General features: G+C 37.8%; 1 protein-coding gene across 1 annotated transcript in view; it reads right to left on the bottom strand.

Annotated features, from left to right (window-relative positions):
• The window catches only part of LOC134474628 (zinc finger protein 709-like), a 52481-nt gene extending 31698 nt beyond the window's left edge, over positions 1 to 20783 (bottom strand). The window contains exon 1 of the mRNA XM_063243139.1: positions 20758 to 20783. Coding sequence (XP_063099209.1) covers positions 20758 to 20783 — 26 coding nt within the window. The remainder of the gene's footprint in view (positions 1 to 20757) is intronic.
• Positions 20784 to 21335: the final 552 nt, after the last annotated feature.

The raw sequence follows: 21335 nt of genomic DNA, 5'->3' as shown, positions 1-21335 counted from the left end.
TGTTATATTTAAGAAATTTTTCCTTTCCTGATCCTACAGTGCAAACCTGTCCTCTAGTTTGGATAATCTACCTTAGTTTCTTGCAATCAATTTTGCCAGCTTGCAAAGGAGTTTTTAAATTCATTGTTCTCTCTTTGAACCAGCTTCCTTTCTTCTATCTTTTCTCTATTTTCTCATGAAATAATTCTCCCCTTTTTTTGTTTTCTTCCCTTTTTCCATGTTTTTCCTTGAGAGGTGCTTAGCATTTCTTAAATTGTTCTATTTATATCTTGCTTTACTCGGATAAATACTTCACCTTTCAAATTATCTATGCATTCCTGAAGATATTGCTGTCTACTGGGGCCATGTCTGATATTGCATGTTTGCTGTCCTCATTCTCCTTTGCATTTACGTTTCCTGGATCCATGCTCTCGTGATTGGGGAATGGGAACCCTTTGTTTTTGCTTCCTCTAATTAGTTTTTTGTTCCTTCCATACAGGTGAACATGGGAGGTCCAGGTTCCTTTTTGTTGGTTACAGTTTGTCTGAAGTGCTGATTGTATGTTTCCACCCGGTGCGGTGTACTATGTAGATACAGACCAGGGAAGCCTATGCTGGGCCCACCCCTCTGGATTAATCGGACTGCTGAAGGCTTCACTGCACTAGGGTGAACTGACAGGCAATGGGACTTGTATGAGCTAGCCTACTGGTTTCAGCCTGAGGCATGACACATGTCAGGTACTCCCCATCAATCTCACTTGAGAAGGGAGAAGCTGACTGAAGTCACTGCAGCCCCTTGGTCTGGCCAATTTTCCCTGTCCCAGAATGTCATCTCTTGGAACTCTATGGAATGTGTTTATTCCTGTCACTCACCACCGGTCGATGCAGGGTTCCATGCTACCTCAGCTTGTCAGTTAAGAACACCGACTCCCATCCTCAGTGCAAGTGCATCTCCAGTGAGATGAAACTGATGAGCTTTTGTGTAGTTCCATAAATCTTGGCTGCATGAGATGAAGTGTAGGAGTGCCAGCAAGTTCAAGTGGCAGAACCGAGACTGTGGCTGTGTCAGTAGAAGCACTGGGACTGTATTTTTAAATGGTTTCTCTCAGCTTAATTTGTTCCTGGCTTGGGAGCATCTATCTCCCTCTGACTCGTTCTCACTATGCTGTATTATTTTTGGAATGTAAGGTGACATCTCAGAGAGTCTCTGTAGCCTGCTGTTACCTATCCACCATCTTTTCTCCTCCAGGTCTTTGTTTATTCATCCTAATAATATGATTTCTAAATAATGAGACTATGAATCAGTGATGAATAACAACATATTGCATTCATATACCCAGTCTTTGTGACATTTCGAGCAGCTGGCAACCAATGTGAAACCATGCTTCGCAAATTCACAATCCAAACATATCTTTGATCAAACAATGCAAACTTGGAAAAAGAGAAATGTTACTGAGCTTAACATGAAAGGAACAGCTGTTCACAGAGTGGACAAATGGACAAACAGACAGTTGATCAGTGTGGATTCAAACAAACACAGAAATCAGCACACAACTGGGGGTCTGTGAGAATATTTAAGTTCCCGAAAGGCCATTTATGTACTTTTGCCATGCCTCTTTGCTAAACTAGCTGTCCTCTTAAACCCCATGCTCCCAGTGCTGGAAAACCTGTTCACCTCAAGCATTCCATGCCCTCAGCATGTTTCCCAGATGTTCTGTGCCACTTGAGCATGCCTCCATGGGTATTTTTTCTTTCTGCTTTACAGGTCTGAACAATAACTAGCTCAGTAACTGCCAGCAACTGCTTAAAAACGGACTGGACAAACAGGCAACTGATATATGTACAGATTGATAAACATCTTACAAAATCGGAGTGCACTCAAGCATATCCTTAATCAAGCCAAATTACAATACCTTCTTACAAATTTCAAATCTACAAATATGAATCAACCAGTTGGATTTGCTTTAGACCAACTAGCAGAGATCTTATAAAAAGGATCAAATGCCTGATTCTGGAAGCGTTGAAATGGTGGAATTGCATTTTGTAGCCTGTGATGCCAACCCATTCCGTACAGGGCAAACACAATTAGCAGAAATCCACACATTAACTTAGCAAAAACACAGAGGATGCCCTTTCCCCAGATCAACAGAGGCATCAGCCCTAGCCCACATGGGTCTTGGGGAGTTTTGCATCATACAAAAGTGTTTGTCAGAGGTATATACTGGCAAGAATGTATTTGAATCAGGGAAGAAAACAGCCTCATTGGGACAGACACCTGACCTAAACTAAATAGCACCGTTAAGAGAATAGTAATACCTGTGAGGAAGTGCATTTTTTGTTTTTAATTGTTTAAAGAGAAGAGATGTTCTTTTCTTATTTTTTATTAAAATAGACTAAACAAAACAGAAAACAGGTAGAAAAGATACATGCTTTCAAAAACAAAATAAACTATAAGAAGTCACTGGTTGTTTACATATTGTCTTCTTACAAATAAGTGTTCAAGATACAAGAGTGGATTATACAAAGTGGGGATTCACATGATTCCCCATTATGTGGCCTTGAAGCCTTACAAAGTCTTCACTTATTAATTGCAACGGCTTTATTCTGGGATGCTTGATATGGAAATATTTGAAGCTATAGTATATGAAATTATATTCAAATATTTCAAGGAAAATGATAGTCACTATGGTAACTACTATTAAGTCGGGTTATTTTTGCTGAAGCACTAGGTTGCTGAAACTGTCATGCTTTGACCTGTCTTGTTATGTTGTTATGTCCTCTTTTATCTCAATCTCTCCCTTATTCATTAAAAAATTATTTAGTTATTTTTTATGATTTTTTAATTAAGTGGAAAAATTAAAAGAAATTAGCAGTATATATTATAGTAACATTTTTGATTTCCTATTAATTTGATTTGAAGTCCTGTAATACTCCCACTATCTTGTTTTGACTGATTAGACTCTGTTCCGTTCTGTATGATCGTATCAAGTTTAAGGGTATAGGCAACTACTTAGAAGACAATAAGATTTACTAAGTTGCCCATTCTGATTTGACTATTATCTCCTTGGAAGTCCTGTAATGTTTAAAATGTTTAGGTTTTGTTGGTCTTATTCTCTACTGTTTAGTTCAACTTTATAATACCTAATAAGATAGACAATTCTGTTTAAGGAAGCAAAAGGCATAATGGTAACAATTGTTGATAACCTTGTACACTGTTTTTACATCATGTGCTATGTCTATGCTTGGTTTTGACTGACAGCTTTGTTTTGCAATATTTGACTTTATTCTCTTCCAAAAAAAATAATAAGAACTAAGGAGTAATAAAACCCAAAATGTGTAAATTGTGTTGTAAAAAAGAGAGGGGAAAAAGTGCTATGAGGGATACAACTGCAAGTGTGTTTAGGGGTGTTAAATAGATGACTATATTAATGTTTTTGGTTAGATCATTGAAGTCAACTGTTTACAGTCTCACTATTTGAACGTCTACTTTGTATGCTTTGATACTGTCACTTGAGCAACTATCTCTAAGATGATAATGTGTAATCTACTAACTGGTGATTTCTTACTTTTTTGTAGTCTTATTTACTTGTATCATTACACCACATTGTTTTGTTTTGTTTTTTCTCTTTTTCCTTTTTAATAATTTTTTTTTTAAAAGTGGGGATTCAAAGAGCAATGGATCAAAACCATGACTGTGCACTTGCAAGGCAGGCATTCATGCCACTGAGCTAATTCTAAAGCCCTGTGTTTGCAGAGGGAACAGCAGAGGACAGCAAAAAGGAAAAGTAAGCCTTGGTAAGTGGCAAAATAGTAGTGATTAAATCAATTCTAAGGACTATAGGTGTTCCAGTACATCTCAAGAGATGAGAGGGAATGGCATTGACCATGGAAATAAAATATCACCAAGTTAGTGAAGTAAAAGACAAACATCAGCTCCAGTAGCAAACATGAAAAGGAAAGGTTGTCAATAGTTAAAGAGAGGCTTCGGCATGCATCTCCTATGGGAATAACAGCAGACAACAAATTGCAGTCAAATCCTTGATTTCCACAAATAACATGACAAGCTTTAGAGGAGAAATAAGACAAGACAGTGAGTTGAGATACAGATTCAGAAACATTTAGTTGAATGGGTAAGAGAGATCACAATTGAATCAACAATATGCCTGTATAAGCAGCATCAATGACATAAGGAATCACAAAAGTGGTTATTTTTGATGCACGTGAACAGGAAAGAACCAGGCCAGCTGTCCCAGGAGGTAGGGGATCATGAAAAGTAATAGGGACCTTATAAAACTTACCAGGGATTTCCAAAGTAGTGTCAGGTTTCATAGAAATGTCTTTCAAAGCATTTTTGTACTCTGGTTTTGCATTTTTATGTTAATTGAGTTCAGATAGGTATATATTGCTATCATAATTATTTTTGGGAACTCAGGTTGTGCATCCTACATTTTTCTTCACATCAGAACATCAGTAAAAGACTTGAGAGACTTTCAAATTATTTTCCAATGAAAAATTACTGCCTCTGTGAGTGCATCCTTTAGTGACAATTTAGGTACACAGAGACCAGACAGCTTAGGTTGCAAAGGCTCATGTTCAGGTGACTGGCAGCACCATGCAGGTTCCTAACACACCTACTTCTTGCCCATGCAACACACAATGTAATGGCTTGATAGTGCTGGATAATCTATCAACAGTCCTAAAAATCAAGCTATTGATATAGCTGGGTTTCTCTCCATGAGAAAAATGGCATTTAACATTAGGTAACTAAAGAAATTTCTCCTGTCTCAAAAATGTCACATCTTATCCTTTCCCATCTGTTATAGTCAGGGTTTGCAAGGAAAGAGACTTAACATGGAACTTATAATTGATAAGATAATTTAAAAATATTTAGCCCAGAATGTCAGATTTAGAGAGATGTAGAGCTTTTAAGATACTAGAGACCAAAAAATCCAACTGAGTACTTGAATCTATGATAATATCCAGCACAAGTACAGCTGAAGAATTTGAGCCCATGGCAAGGACAATCAAAAGTTTACCTCTAGACTCAGAGGCACTTACAATGTGTCATGAAGTCTCTGTTAAGATAGTACCCTAGGAAGGCTCAAAGTTCAGTGTTGGAAGCTAGAAACTCTGTTCCTTTGGTCATAGAATCTATGCCACAAAGTTGAGTGATCATTACTGGATCCAAGGCATGAAACTCAAAATAAGAGCCAGAAATCTGCAAAAGAGAACATTAGCCATGCACAGCAATAATGAAGACCTGAGCTTCTTTGATAATGATGATGATGGCTGAGATCATATCTGGAAAAACAGTGCAACCAGCTTCTCTATGAAAATCAACATCCCAGCTCCTTTCCCTCTAGTTCTCCTTTAATGCTGTTTTAAAAAATCCATCAGTGGATATTCTGTTCCAAAACCATGATGGCTTCATTCATTGGGTAATCCAAGTTGACCATTACTAAGCAGGCCACAGCACCAGAGCAGTTCTTTAGATACTTAAAATCCAAACAGGCTTTATATCACTTCTTATATTAAAGTGGTCATCTGGTCTGCTTCACATAAACAACAGCGAGGAAACCTGAGGCTCATTCTAATGAAATAATCAGGAACACAAATCTTCACAAAGTAGTCTTCACATCTGCTTTGACAAACCTCTCACTGGAACTATGTGATATGTTTCTATCTGTGTGTCCTACACACTGCATATCTGTGGGCATTTGAATGAAACTATAGTCAGGGTAATTGACCCTCTGATTTTCCACGGAAATTTTAAAAAATCTTTTCTAAGGAATGTATAAAAAGAAACAGTTATGTACACCTATGTTTCACTGCAGTACCCTGACAGCACTGAACCCAGGAGAGAATGTCACGATGCTGGTGGTATGCACATCACCACCTCAACAAGGATGAGGGTTCTCCAGATGCTGGAGGTAAAATACTTTACCAACAAAAATAGGTGAATTAAACTATATTTAATACACTGCATATACCAAATCTAAACTAGGCCTGGTGGCTTGTACATGGAGCCCATTACTTGAGACACTGAGGAAGGAGACTTGTTGAGACCACTCTGGTTTATAAAGTGATCTCAAAGCCAGCCTGGACTTCATAGCAACATGCTTACTCAAAAAGAAAATATATCAAGTCTAATGAACATAATAGTGTACCAGTGATTGCCTTGTGACATTAGCATGATTTTCATGTTTATACTGACCTATAGTGTAATAGGAAAACCTAAGTTACAGCCCAATTCACAATAAAATATCACACCATTTACCAAATGGAGTACACTGGTGAGTATTTATTGTTCATCATTGATATTTGGTGGTGATGGAGCAGTGCTTGCTGCTGCTCTCCACAGAAAAATGGCTATTGCTGCAGTAACAGAAATATGCATACATCACTGCAATATGTCCTTAACTCTTTGGGGAAGAGACCCACTAAAGGAAGCACTGCACTAATGAGAATTACTAATTTTAGTCTTTTGAATACTTTAAAAACTGACTTCAGTAGTAGTTGAACTACTTACCTACATTTCCACCAACAAGTTTAAATAGTTTCTTTACTCCTGCAGTCTCATGTACATTTCTTAGATCTTGTGGTAATTTATTTTCTCTGCAATGAGATGATGTCCCTATTTGAATTTCTCTATTGTGCAAAAATGCTCAATAGTTCTTCAGGTATTTCTTGGCAAGTTGTACATATGCTGAAAAATGTGTGTTCCTTTCACGTTGCTATTGGTTTTACATGTTAGCAATCTGGGAGGAACAGCTAAAATTTCTCTCATTCTGTAGTTTATTCCATCCTTTTGGTTTGACTTTTTTGTGGCTTCTATGTTTATGCAGGAGGATTAAAATCTTACAAAAACCTTTTTGCTTGTTTTGTCACCCTATCTTATTTTCTACACAAAACAGCAGCAATAGCATTAAGAAAAATTGTTTTTAATAACTCTACATTCAGAACATTGACTGGCTCTTTCATGTTTCACTATGATTTACACTAATAGAGTCATATTTGATAGTGCTGCACAAATTATGATAAAAAGTACATTTCCTGAGTGAAAGAAAAATCACAATTTGCAGTAGTGATTCTTTTGTTCTATCATACATTTTTATTATTGACCTCAACTTACTTGTTTCCTTAAACTTCAAATGCAGGGATAAAAACAACTGCTTCATACTCTGCTAAATCATCTAGCAGTAGCCACCCAAAGTCAGCTACAAAGCCATGATCATAGCGTCTCATTCTCTCTTGATACTGGGACTAAAGAAATCACCATTAGCCAATCTTTATAGGTAACTCCTTACCAATGCAATTATTTAAATACAAAATGATCAAAAATTGCATAATTTTTCTTAGTTTTATAAAATAACAAATAATATAAAAGTGACATTTCTATTATACTCAATACAAGAATGAATGGGTTAAATTGACAACTGCCCCAATAATGCTCAGGATGGTCACTGCATAAACAAATGGGCTTCCCAAGTGATTCTTGGGGATAACTGCTAGGTGGCCAAGTGATAAAAGGAGAACTATTGATGTGTAATTGTGAGTATTAAAAAATGTTGGGGCTGGGGATTTAGCTCAGCGGCATCAGCTCCTGCCTTGTAAGCAGGCAGTCGTGAGTTCGATCTCTGGTACCGATAAAAGGGAAAAAGACAAAAAAAAAATGTTGACGCTGGGGAGGAAAGGGAAGAGATCTAAAGCCTTAAGCTACATCTACAGAAATTGAAGATATATTTTGAGACAGGGTCACACTAATTGTGTATGTTAGACTCAAATTCCTCTTCCACTAATTTAAGTTCCGTTAGTTGCTAGGATTACAAGCATGCATCAACAAGACCAGCAAGATTTACTTTCATGATGAAATGAGAAAGTGCATGTACTCAGGATATATGTATTATAAACTCAGTCTTCTATTATTAGCTGTAATACAAACTCCAAATTTTCCCATTGATGGTAAGCAGAAATGTGCTTCAGGGAATCTGGCCACATGCTGTAGTACATACAGGCTGACAATGTACACTGCAGTGTCTTTTACTTTATGAAGTATGTCAGGTACTTCAGGTACAAAATAGATGTAGTTTTAGTGGTGATTACACAACAGGTGAGTAATGTATTCTTCCAAGGATAATTGAGACTTGGGCAAGCTGTCTTCATTGGATTAGTGGTATTTAATGAAATGCTCACTTTTGCTTTCATGACACCACATTTGTTAAAAACATAATTCCATTGGAACCTAAGCAGATTTTGAATTCAACAACACTGCATTAAACACTTTACAGATTACATGAATGTTAAAATGGAAGTGAAAGCCACAGGCCACAGGAAACCAACTGGGACTCATGGCCTAGTGTATGTGTTTAGAGATAATTGGCACACACCACAAACATCAGGCACTGGTCCTTATAAATAAAGAGATATGTCATTGTATAAATTCACAATTCAGTAAAACAGTAAAACAATCTGAATCTTAATTTAGCAAATTTACTTTTTACTGTATTGACAGCTCAAAATTTAGGTTTCCCTTCGTGCCATTACTTCAGTGTTTTAGGAAAAAGCTATAATAATTGCAAAATATATAATGCAGTCACAGCATCAAGGAATAAAATAAAGGCATTTGCATGATACATCCAATAGCAACGTTTTCCCCCAAAACAACTCCACATTTAAGAAAAATTTATTTCAAAGTATGGTTACTCATAAATCATGCCAAATTTAATAATTTCTGGAGATATTAATATATTTTGTGATGTGCCATTGGAGACAAGTTATGGTTCTGTGAGTACAGGGCAATCAGAAATTCACAGTAGTATGGTTTACTTTGGTACATGTGGGGAAACATTACTAGCAAAGATGCAATATAAACATAACAGGTAAAATTCTGATGGTTAGAAAAACAACAGTTTAGTTAAATGACAAATATTGGCACCACTGAGAAAGAAAATCAGGCAACATAATGTGTATGGTATGATGTCCAGTGATGTTAGGGAATCAGCAGATATCTTGTCTCATCACAACATGGAAAACGTAACATTCATTAATGTGCAAGTTATGTGAAAAGAACACAACTTTGTCAAAACCACATGCTCTGAGCCTTATAAATGTATATCTTAATGCCAAATATTGCATCCACTTCAGAAACATCATTTATGAAAGAGAAAATGAAGCATGTGCATCAAAAGATTAAAGCAAATGCAGTGTTAAAATAACAATTCCCCAAAAAATAAGTGACTAGACTAATTAATAGTATTGCTCAATTTTATATCACAATGCTACAGAATTTGCATTGGGTTTCATAATGTCTCTTCTTCAGAGTGTCTGTTCATTACATCGTGTATTATATAATTTGTTCCCATAAATTGGTTAGAAATTCTTCCCAGGTATGAATCTCTATGTGTATATCAATCCTTTCTGTATTTTTTGGAAAAACAGATCAAAACAAGACAACAAAACAAATTTGTATAATATACTGATATGAAAAAGACATATAAGACCACAATATTAGGTGATGTGCAGTATTTACTATGCTTTCTCTTGTTATTGTCAATAGAATTGTCCACATCATCAAGCATTATACAGTTAAGCATAACATTGCATAGCTATTTTTATAAAAAACAACTTGAAGACATTGTAGGGTGTGAAAGCAGTTAATAATCAAACCGGGAATGGATATATTTTATTTATTTATTTATTTTGGTACTGGGGATCAAACTCACGATTTCACACTTGCCAGGCAGGTGCTTAAGCCATTGATCTAAATCCCCAGCCCCCCAATGAATATCTTTTACATCTTGTCATCTTCACAGTAGTTGCCTCTACTTTTAGACTTGATACCAGCAAGCATACCAAATGTGAATAAAATCAGTCAAGGCCAAATAGCATTCATACAAACCAGCTTCAAATAAGATCAGTCATAGAAAGACAACGTAAGTAATACAGGGTTTCAGTTTAAGTTAATAGGAAATTAAGGACAATTACCATGGTATAACCTGATATTTTTGGGTTATATATCTGTGCCCTCAAATGTAATATGAGTAGGCAGACCAGAATAAAATATAATCACACTAAACAGACCAGTAAGACTACTGTAGCTTTTAAATCCTGATAGACTTTTAACAATGTCCCCTGCCTTCTTTTTTTAGGCAATTCCTCACCTTTCTCCTTCTCAGGGTACTATTATTCACTGTTCAGAGTGATAATAGTTGTCATGGTTTATGTCTGTGTCGCCCAGGCCTCATAAATTTGAATTGTGCATTTGTTATTGGTTCGGTGTCTAGTGCTTGGATTGATAGTGTCAGTGCTCCACCCACAAAGAGGTGGAGCCAGGATGTGATGTAATGGCAGGTAGGTGTCTCTTTCTCTTTTCTGGTTTGAGCTTGCTGTTGGCAGCTGCCATGAACTGTGGTCCAGCCATGCCAGCCTGTCTTGGACCCAACTAAGAGTGGACTAAAACCTCAAAGAACTGTATGAAATAAACCTTTCCTTTCCCAACTTTGGGCTTCAGGTATTTTGTCTCAGCGACGAGTAAAAAGTAACTAAGACAGTAGTCTAGTCTCGTATGTTGAATTTCAGCATACATAAAGATAAAGACAGCTACTATGAAGAGAATGAAAGACCTTATTGTAATTATCAACTTCCCCCAAATCAGTTCTTGAAGACCAAAAAAGCTTGCATCATCCTGTAATTATTTCATAGTTCTATAATGTTTAGTATATATTCAATGCCTGTGAAGATAGGAACAACTATTTAAAAGAAAACTGAGACAGTAAGATAAACAGTGAACATCTCCAGTGGACTTGCTTTGAAATCTGTGTTTCTTTAACTTGTTTTCTTATGAACTGTTCTGTACTGTTTTGTCATGTTTAATCTTACCCTCTTTAAGATTACAAATAAGTATGTAGGACAGATAAGCATATTACTAAGTTTTTACTGGATCATTGAGCAGAATTGTTCAGTGTCATTATTTGAATGCCATTTTATATGCTTTAATTTTTTAACTTGAACAACTATTTCTAAGATGACAATATGTAACTTATCAACTAGTGATTTCTTATTGTGTATTTTTTGAAATTCTGTGTTATTTCTACCTTTTTTCTGTTTTTTTCTCTTTAAATAAAAAATATTACAATTCACCAAAAAATATGAAAATTAAGTTTTAAAGACAAAAGTTTAAGTACATACATACTGTTTTGCATTAAGAACTGGTGGTCAACTTAACGTCAGCTGGATTATATCAGCATGGCATTGAGCAAAGATGTTCCACCTGAGGTAAGTTGTCAGGATAAATACGTGGAGAAGAAAGGAGGTGATGAGGGTTGAGGCATTAAGGAAGCATTGTGGGTTGTCCTACGAGTTGCTGTCTGAGCTGTTGGTTCTCCTGAAGAGGCCTTGGTCCTCACATTGATCATTGCTTCTTGGCTTGGAAGGGCTTGGATGGGAATACATGTGCTGCTTAGTCTCCAGAATGAGCTCATCATGCAGCTTCTGGGCATGAACTCGACTGTGCTTCTCAACGAAGGAGCTCCGAGCCTCTGTGTCACTGAGGATGGCTGTGGTGCCTTTCAGGATAGACCTGTTCTTTGTTGTGAGTGTGACTTCTCAGCTCTAGCATAGAACACTCATCCCACTAGCACAGCTCCATCATTCAGCTGGCATAGACTTTCTAGCTTCCATTGCTGACCCTTGAGTCTTTCCAGCATGGATCCATAAAAGAGACTCCATGAGTCCTTCTTGTGTGCTCTGGACCTCCAGTTGGACTACTAGTAGGCATTGTCCTGAGCTCTGGATTTTTATCTGGACTCATGTGGGACATTGCTGTGGGGTTTAGGCTCTTGACTAAATAATCTATGTCTTTGGTGTTGCAGATAGACTTCCTGCAGTTTCCTGTGTTAACTCCCGGTGACTATTATAAAAATATTATAAACATTTGTCTTGATCCAGTTGTTCTCTGTGCACACCCCTGACTACAAAGTCACTATCCATACTTGAAAGTGAAAAGCACACATCAGTTTAACATGTTTAATTACAAGATGCCATGTTGAAGCACAAAGACACTTTAAAAAATCTAGAGAGGTATAAGTGATAAACTGAAAGCCATCCAACATGTGCAGTTGAGGAGAGCTCCACCTCAGATTTGTCCTTTCTGGAAAATTTGTGATTATTTCTTCAGTTCTCCTAGGGATTTTTAAAGTAAACTTAGATCTAAACTGTCTGAACAGTGATGCTTTTAATAGGTATTTAAAAACAAATATGGATTGCTAATATGTCGCACATTGCTAATCCACATAGGATCTCAGTCCAGTGAGCTCTTTCAGATATGTAACAATGACCATGTGTGCTGAGAGGATTCCCATAACGCATAGGATTTATCTCTTGTGTGAGTTTCTTCATGTAAGTGAAATACATGGCTCTGGCTGTTGAAAGTGTCTCCACTTGCTTACGTAGCCAGTGGTTCTTCCCAGTGTGAATTCTTTCACATGTTTTGCAATGACTGTATGCCTTAAAAGCTTGCCACATTGTTATATATGTAGGGTTTCTCACCAGAGTGAAGTCATTGATGTCTTTTAAAATATCCATGTGTGGTGAAAGCTTTCCCAAATTTTTCAAATACACAGGGTTTCTCAACAGTGTAAATTTTTTCATGTATTGGACAATGAGCATTTCTGCTGAAACCTTTCCCACATTCCTTTACATTCTTTACATGTATAACTTTTCTGTCCAGTGTGAAGACTTCATGCATTATGCAATATGTACATGTGCTCAAACCATTCTCATGATGCTTATATACACTGGATTTATCTTGAGTGTGAACTTTCATGTTGCTTACAAAGTCCATGTTGGGTAAAAACTTTCCCACATTGATTACACATGTAGGGTTTCTCTCCAGTGTGAATTCTTTCATGTTTCTTACAATTTCTGGTTTGGGTGAAACCTTTTCCACTTTGCTTACAGACATAGCATTTCTGTCCAGTGTGAATTCTTTCATGATTCTTACATTGTCCATGTGTGGTAAAATCTTTCCCACATTGCTTACATATGTAGGGTCTCTGTCCTCTGTGAATTCTTTCATGTTTCTTACAAATTCCATGTGTGGTAAAACCTTTCCCACATTGCTTGCATGCGTAGGGTTTCCCTCCACTGCAATATTTTTCATGGATCTGAACATTGTGGTGTGTTTCTGTTTGTTTCACATTCACGTTACCTTCTGCAGTACAAAGGAATACTTCTTTACACTGATTCCAAGATGTATGTCCATAGGATTTCCCTAGCTTGTCATTTCTGTAAAGAAAAAAATCACATATAGGATTAAGAACCATATTAGTAAGTTTTGTTGAAGAGCTGAACAAAACTGTTTGCAGTCTCGCTGTTTGAATCCCCACTTCATATGTTTCACTTTTGTATCTTGATTAACTATTTGTATGAGCACCATATGAAATCATTGACTAATTATTTCTTACCATTTATTTTCACTTTGAAAGTAGCAATGTTTCTACTTATTTTGTTTTTTTTTTAGTTTTTCCTTCCATAAAATTTTTTAAAAATCCCAGTGACATGTGTCTCTGTTTTTTTTTTTTTTAATTTTATTTAAGGAGAAAAAAAAAACAGAGAAAGGGTACAAGTTATACAGATTTACAGAAAAAAAAATAAACAGTAGGAAATCACTAGTTAATGGATTACATATTGTCATCTTAGAAATAATTGTTGAAGTCACAAAATTAAAGCTTGTAAAGTGGACATTCCAACAATGATACTGCAAACAGTTCTGTTCAATGATCCAATAAAACTCAGTGATATCATTTTCTATCTTATATACTTAAATATACATGCAGTTATATAGTTTAGAGCACTTTCTTTTCCTCTCCTTTGTACAATGACTATTACACGTTTTGGGTTTTATTGCTCTCCCGGTTCTTTTTCCTTTTTTGGAAGAGAGTAAAACCAAAAGTGACATAACAGAACAGAGTCGGTCAAATCGAAAGGGTGGACATAATAGATAATGTAAAAACATAATACAAGATGATCAACAATGGTTACCATAATGCCTCCCGTTATCTCTAATAGAATTGCCTATATCATTATTTGTAATAAAATTGAACAAAACTGACAAAACCAAAACATGTCTCTGTTTTAATGACTCCATTAACGTCAAGTTCTGCTTTTAATACCTGCTAAGAAATACTGACAATAAAGCAACAGAATGGCCTTGTAAGATATGTTGCAAACAATCATTCCCAAAATACTAGTACACATTTGGAAATCTTAAAAGTTGGTACCTTTTGAAATGCAGAATATTTAGCTTCACTTTGAGCATGGGTATATATGTGTATCACAGACAAATCATTCTGATACATTTCTCAATCATAGTCTCCTTTCTGTCCTTAACCTGTAATTCCCTTTTCCAAACAGTCAGTGTTATCTTTCTCTATCAACCCTCTTTCGTTTCATTCCACAATTAATATTTTTGTTTCTCATCTAAAAGAAACCCTGTGACCTTTTAAGCTTTATAGCTGAGCTATTTTACTGAATTGATGGGAGAAAGACTCACGCATTTCTTATCACAAATGACATTATATTATTTATTTTTTGACATTATATAACACATTTTTATTTTCCATGCTGGTAATGAACCACAGGTATTAGCATAAAATCTCAAGCTTTTATATTTATTTTAAGAGATTTTCACTGATTATTAAGCTATGAAGTTTAAACTTGAATTTGCCATTCTGCAAAACCTGATTCCTAGGGTGCTGGATTTAGGTGACTAAATTTAGGAATTTTTCAATGAGGATCTAACAGGCAGCCCTTCTGGAATTTGTCCTGAGCAAGCACACTTTACTCTGCCCTTGATGACACATTTAAATCGGTTTCCTTTTTGTCAGAATTCAAACTTCTATTGCTGTTCTCACAAACATAGTCTATGAGCAGGTGGGTAACAAAAAGCATGTTCAGAAATTCTTTCCATTGTTCTGTGTAATTCACAGGAGTTCACCAGGTGTTTGGGAAGCCTTCCTCTACTTAGACACATCACTACACATCTCTGAAGTATTAGGACTTTTGCCAACACCTGTCATGAGGATGAAAATGGGAGAATATACCATAAATTTAGTCAATCTCTATAAATACAAAAAAGCACAAGTTTAAGGAGAGCCGTTGTAGATATGAGGCCCTGCATTACAGATATTTATAAACTTTAGAACCTAAAGATTGCTGCTAACTGCAATGAGAACAGAGACTAAGCTCAGTACTGCTGTTCCAGCTACAAAATGCATCAGAGTCAGGGTTTCCCCCAGCTCCTTCCTCTGCCCCCTATAATGGAGGTGCCAGGGTAGTAGAGAATTTCAAAGATGCTACTCCAGTCTGTTGCTCTCCTAGTTAGCTCAGGGTTCTGGGGACACAAAATCATGCTTACTCCCAGCAGGAGTAAAAAGGGACAGTGGATAACCCAAAGCCAATGCTAGAATATATCAGGAGCTGAAGCTATCTAAATACCTGTGTCTACCGACACCAGAACTGCTTCTAAACATTTGTAACTGGTTTCTCCCAATTCTACCCTGTTTCTGGCCTCCCATCCAAAGCCTTACCATTCTGTGGCTACAGGGTCTCCCAGGTTCTTTGCTAATCAGGCCACAGGACTTTGAAACCAGGAAATGAGATGCATCAATTATTCTGCTCCCAGTTTTGTGCTCCAAACAGGTAAAAAATGCCTAGACAATGGAAGAGACCCAAGAGACTGCCTGTCATGGCTCACCTAATTGGACATTTCATATAGTCCACCTCTTCATCACTGATTGACTGTTGCTCTACTGCCCTCCTTCCAAGTCAAAAATAAACCGGGAAAGGAACTCCTTCCTGCAAGAGAGGATCCCAAATGATAGACTGTATTCAGAGACTGCTGTAGCTGGCTGTCTTCTACAATGTTGATGTTAGCTACACAGAGGAATATGTGTGCCAACGGGCTTTACTTCAGGCTTTTCATTTCCAAATCCATTTTATTTCAAGGATAAAAAGAAAAAAAAATAAACTAAATTTCAGAACATGTGAATCAGGGGGCTACACTGCTATATACATTGCACACTGTCATCCCCAGATCATGCACCCAGAGCACAAGACATCTGTATTCAATTTTCAGAAAAATACTGTTATGGGAAGCTGAGTTAGTTAAATACTATTGGCAGTGAGAGAGGTCTAGATCCTCCAAGGTGTCCATGCAGAAACATAGATACCTTGCACCTATGTATAAGATGGATGTGATAGTTTGGACTCTGGAATAAAACCCAAGATGCAAGAAATTAAAATTTAGGGAGCAAAGGCTTTATTTTAGGCCAGGCCTGGCAATGCAATCTCCAGGAGCCAATTTGGTGACTACCAGCCTGACAGCTAAAAAGGTTGGGTTTTAAAGCCAAAAACCACAGGAATGTTGCAAACTTTGACCCAGTTTGATAACATCCTTGTAGTTAAACTTTTCTAAAAGACAGCACATTGTATTGCAGATAGGGTGAAGGGGGTTGGGGGTATTACAAGAAACTGAAATTTAAAGTTTACTTAGTCTAAAAAGAATAGAGGGGAGGGAGATTTACAAGGAGCTGAAACATAAGTCTTTACTGGAGATGGAATTTTAATCTCTATTGAAATGGCGCATACATAACAGAAAGGAGGTCCATTGGTTAGAACTAGGTTACAACAATGGACAGCTCCTGCTATGGGCCAAGCCTCAAGACAGAAAATCAACAAGTTCATACATACTCTAAGGACTGATATTCTAAATAGTTCCCTAGCACTCTGAGGAAGTCAGGAGTCACCATTCAAATAAATGTCTCCGTATCCTAAGGACTGATATTGTAATTAGTTCCTATCAAGAGTCACCCTCCCAAACTCCTAAGGGAAAATTCACTGCTGCCTAAGAATTCCTGCTTTCTAAGTGACTCCCTTCCCCATTTGTTCCCAATTTAATTAACTTTACCTGGACTATTTATCTTATTGACAAGCATAGATCTGTCCCATCTTATGCCCATATGCATTTTGAGTTCCCAGTTTTCTCCAACTTAAACCCATCTCACAACATGATTTTTCTCTATAAAAGTCCTTGGAAAAGACAGTCTTTGCCAACCCACTCAGGATGAATTTGCTCTCTCCCACAGCTGTCTTTCTCCAAATAAGTATATTATCTTGACTTTTGTTGTTCCTAAAATTCATTTTTTGACTTTAGATAACACAAACACATAGCATCATAGTAGACCAGGTGTTTCATTCCCCTATAGCAATACCACTATAAATTTTTCTTTTCTTGAAGTTAGAGAAATCAGTAGATGATTGTATTCTTAAATGTTGATCTCACCTCTTAAGGGACACTGGCACTGATGGCTTTATCCTTGCCTTTAAGTGCTGCTTCTGTTTTTTGAAAGTGAACTGATCTGTAGTTTTGTTTACTTGTACAATGCATTAAGGAAATGACTAAAAACTTTTCTTGTGAATTGTTTACCACTAACTGTGGAAGAAGACACATAGCAAAAATTCTTTATTTTCATTTTGGAATTCAAACTGAAGGATGTACTTTAAAGAGTTTTGCCCTAGAATAACTTACAGGACATCATGATGGTGTTCATCAGGGTTAAAGTTCAAATCAGCCATGCTTACCTATATGGCTACTTCCTCTTTTTTTCCCTGAATGCAACTTCCTCATTCCTTTCCCAGGGGCCCGAAGAAAATTCCTATCAGCTCCTTGCATGACATCAATATCAGTGCCAGGCACAACATAGAGCAAAATTTCACATAAACCCCATAATCCCATAATCAATCAGAAAAAAAGGCAAACCCTTGGTGGCTGTAGGCTCCACTCCACATTCTTTAAATAGAAAGGGCACCTTTACATTTTCTTATATTCTGATTCTCTATTGGGCCACAAAATCCTAACTGATAAGATTATAATATGTCCAAAAGATGAGAAGTATAAAACAAAAGAGGCCTTTATTCTGAGAATGTGAAGAGAGAAAACAAAAAATTCCAGACCACTGGAGTCTGGGTTTCTCTCTCATGGACTCGTGGCATGGGGGCATATAAGCATCCTAGGTTTGGGGTGGAACCTGAGGGGGCATTAGAGATGCACAAGTAGTCCATTGGTCTTTGTTTGGCACCATAGGTAAATTCCTAGGTGCAGGGAATTTGGAGTCACAGGTAAATTCCTAGCAGTAGTGGAGATAGGAGCTCCTTGGTGCTGCCTCACTGGCTACAGTGTCCTGTCTCAGCCAAAACTCTTTCAGTAACAGTACTGATTCTTGTGTATCTATGAAGCTAATTTATCTCTTCAGTAATTCTCATGTTAAATGCCACGAGGACCCAATGAAAATTAATGAAGTGGGCTGTTGCTTCACTCTATCAGTGTCAATGCAGTAAGTTTAATCCTAAGATAAAAAATAAATCTTCATATAAATTTCAAAACACAAATATGCATCAAAATACAGCCAAGGTCCTAGAGACCTACAGACTGCTTTCAACAATATAATAGAAGCCTTCTAGAAAGTGACAAAAATACACAGTTTTTCTAATGAAAAATTTTTCTAGCAGCCAATAATGTAGAAATCTTTCTAAACAATTATAGGTGAATCTTCTCTTTAATAAGATATAACCTACTGCAATGCCAATAGTTCTGGCTAAATAATACACTCAAACCAATTATTTTACATTTATAATGACTGATGTATACAATTTTAGATATTGCCAGGACTACAAGCACTGTGATTTGTATTAATCACTTAAAACTGCAGGAGAAGGAGCAAATTTCAGATCTTATATAGTACAGTAATGTTAATTTGGCTCATGTTAATTGTATAGGGTAATGAAACTCCTTACCTACTACATGTCCGGTATGAGTTTGTGTTCTTTAAATTTAAAGAATGAATTTTAGGAATGATGGAGTTTAAGAATGGAACATATTTATTGGGAGAAGGAAAGCTTCTGAGAGACAGAAGAGGTCTTGAGTGGGTTGCCAAAGACACTGGCCTTTTGAGAAGCTTGTGCAGAGTTAAACCATGAGGTCATATGGGTCCCAGAAGGGGAAAAATAGGAATTTTCAAGATTAGCATAAGGCGGGATAAGACTGTGGTCAACCAATAAGGTTAATTGCTCAGGTAAAATTGATTAAATTGGGAGCAAATGGGAGAGCAAGTCACATACTAAGTGGGCCTGTTTAAGAGCAGGGACACTTGCTGTAGGGGGTTGGGATGGTGACTCTTGAGTTCCTCAGGGTGATCAGAGAACTATTTAGACTGCTGGTTCTTAGCACTTGGTTGTATTTCCTTGCCTTTTCTTTTGAGTTTTGGCCCACAGCAGGAGGTGATTGTCTCTTCCAATGCTACAAGCAATCTGAACTTATTTTCTGGCTCAATTGAGGGCCCAGCCCTGTTGTTACAGGCAGCTGAATTAGTTAGAAATATATAGCCAGCGAGACAGGATCAGGACCTAGAAGTGGCCAGTGCAGAAGCCCAGACACCTTCCAGCTATGGGGGAGCAGATACCTCTTGTTATGAGCCAGGCCTCAAGACAAAATATTTCTTTAAAATACAGATCAAGCAAGTAGCTTCATGCAAAGGTTTTGGAACATTTAGCAAATGCTTGATATTCAAATGGAAATAGGACAAATATAATCTTGCCCTGTTTGATGTCAAATGCACCAAGTTTGTAGGCTCACAACATTAAGTAATGAAGTCACAAACCAAAAGAAGTTCAAAAAGTATTCTGGGAAAAAAGAGAGTAGAATAGCCCTGGATTTTTAGGAATGCTCTTCAGTGTTTAAGTCACAGACCTATTGTCAGGGGTCATTTATGCAGCAAAGTCACAATGTGGCTACAGTGTGAGTCCCAAACTACAATCAACCTATAAGCTTGTAGTGAGTGGCTTAACTAATATTATTTAACCTGGGAAGAAGTCACCCAGAAAAAGTTTGTTGAAAGAGCAAAGGCATTTTGTGGGAACAATAGTCCAGTTGTTCTGGTCATTGAGTATGGTAATTGATGCCTATTTGGACTTCCTGGAGGAAGTAGTGGTAACTGTAGTACTGTCTGGAGCCGCTTCCGTCCCGCGGAATGAGGCACACGAACACTTTGTCTCTGCAGGCTCCTTTATTGACTGGGCTACAACCTCAATATACGTCCATCCTTGACGGCTTCTTCCGTGTTGTGCGTCGGGCACTTCCTATATTTGGGCTTATATAGCTAATGTTATCCAATCATGGGATTACACGTGGGGACAGGCGATTGGGCGGCAACAAGGAAGCAATCAATCATTACCATATATGGTGGGGACAGTAAGCCGAGCAAGAACCAGGAAGCAGGATGTGTGCGCCATCTTGGGCACACGATGGGCGGGGGAGCAGCGGAGGCGGCAGGCGGGTGCCATCTTATGAATATGCTCTCATGAATAACATGGCAGGCTCCCAACATCTCCCCCTTTCTTATTTACAAGCAAATGACAGCGAGGTCTTCCAAGTGACTACAGTGTTCTGTACCCCGCTGTGCATGGCTCTGAGGTCATCCCCCGGCACAGGTTGGCCGCCCCCGCGTCGGAAGGGACCTCCAAGCCTCATCCTTTTGCGCAGGGCTAGGGTAATTCGGATGAAACCTAGATGCATACAGACATATAGCCTGACATCTCTCTTCAAAAACCCCAAGAGTAGAATGTCATGCAGTACCATCTGGTCTCGCAACTTGGTGCCTCTTGCTGTCATTGTGTGGAATGGGGCCTGTCTTAGGTTGAGCAAGGTGGGGTACCTTGATCTTACCTGTCTTTGGCTCGCCCATTCAGCATCCTTATAACTGATGCTCTGCAACATGAAGGAGATATGCAGCCACCCGACCACCAGATGGGCCAGCCTCCGCCAGCTGCATAGCCGCCATGGCTGTAAATCTGACTTGTTGTTGAGTCTGCATCAAGCGATCAAGCAAGCATTTAACAACCACTAATCCAACCAGGATAGCAACAGCAATAAAAATCCAGGTAGTCAAACTGGGCCAGGAGAACCAAGAGGTGACATGATTCCATAAACCTTTTAGGACGTCCCTCAGGGTAGACAAATCAAACCTAACTGGGTTTAATTGAACCTTTTCTATCTCGTTTAACTCGTGATTAACAATCACAGACAGATTATGAAATTTTGGCAGATAAGTGTCCTGTAACCACGCGGTCATAGTTTTGTGGTTTCAGTCAAGTTGTTGCGAACGGGAGTGACACACACCCGGAAGGACAGCCAACTCTGGTCACAAAGTTGAGTGGCGACCTGCCACAGGGTATCGATCTCTTGTCCGATGAGTTGGATTTCTTCTTGTAGCCGGAGTATTGCTTGGCTGTTTAGCTCTATCT

The sequence above is a fragment of the Cavia porcellus genome, unplaced genomic scaffold, assembly GCF_034190915.1.
Source record: "Cavia porcellus strain 051 isolate PalLab524CR breed Dunkin Hartley unplaced genomic scaffold, mCavPor4.1 scaffold_34, whole genome shotgun sequence".
NCBI classification, from domain to species: Eukaryota; Metazoa; Chordata; class Mammalia; order Rodentia; family Caviidae; genus Cavia; species Cavia porcellus.
The sequence above is the reverse complement of the archived record's forward strand: the minus strand, read 5'-3'. Positions and strand labels throughout refer to the sequence as shown.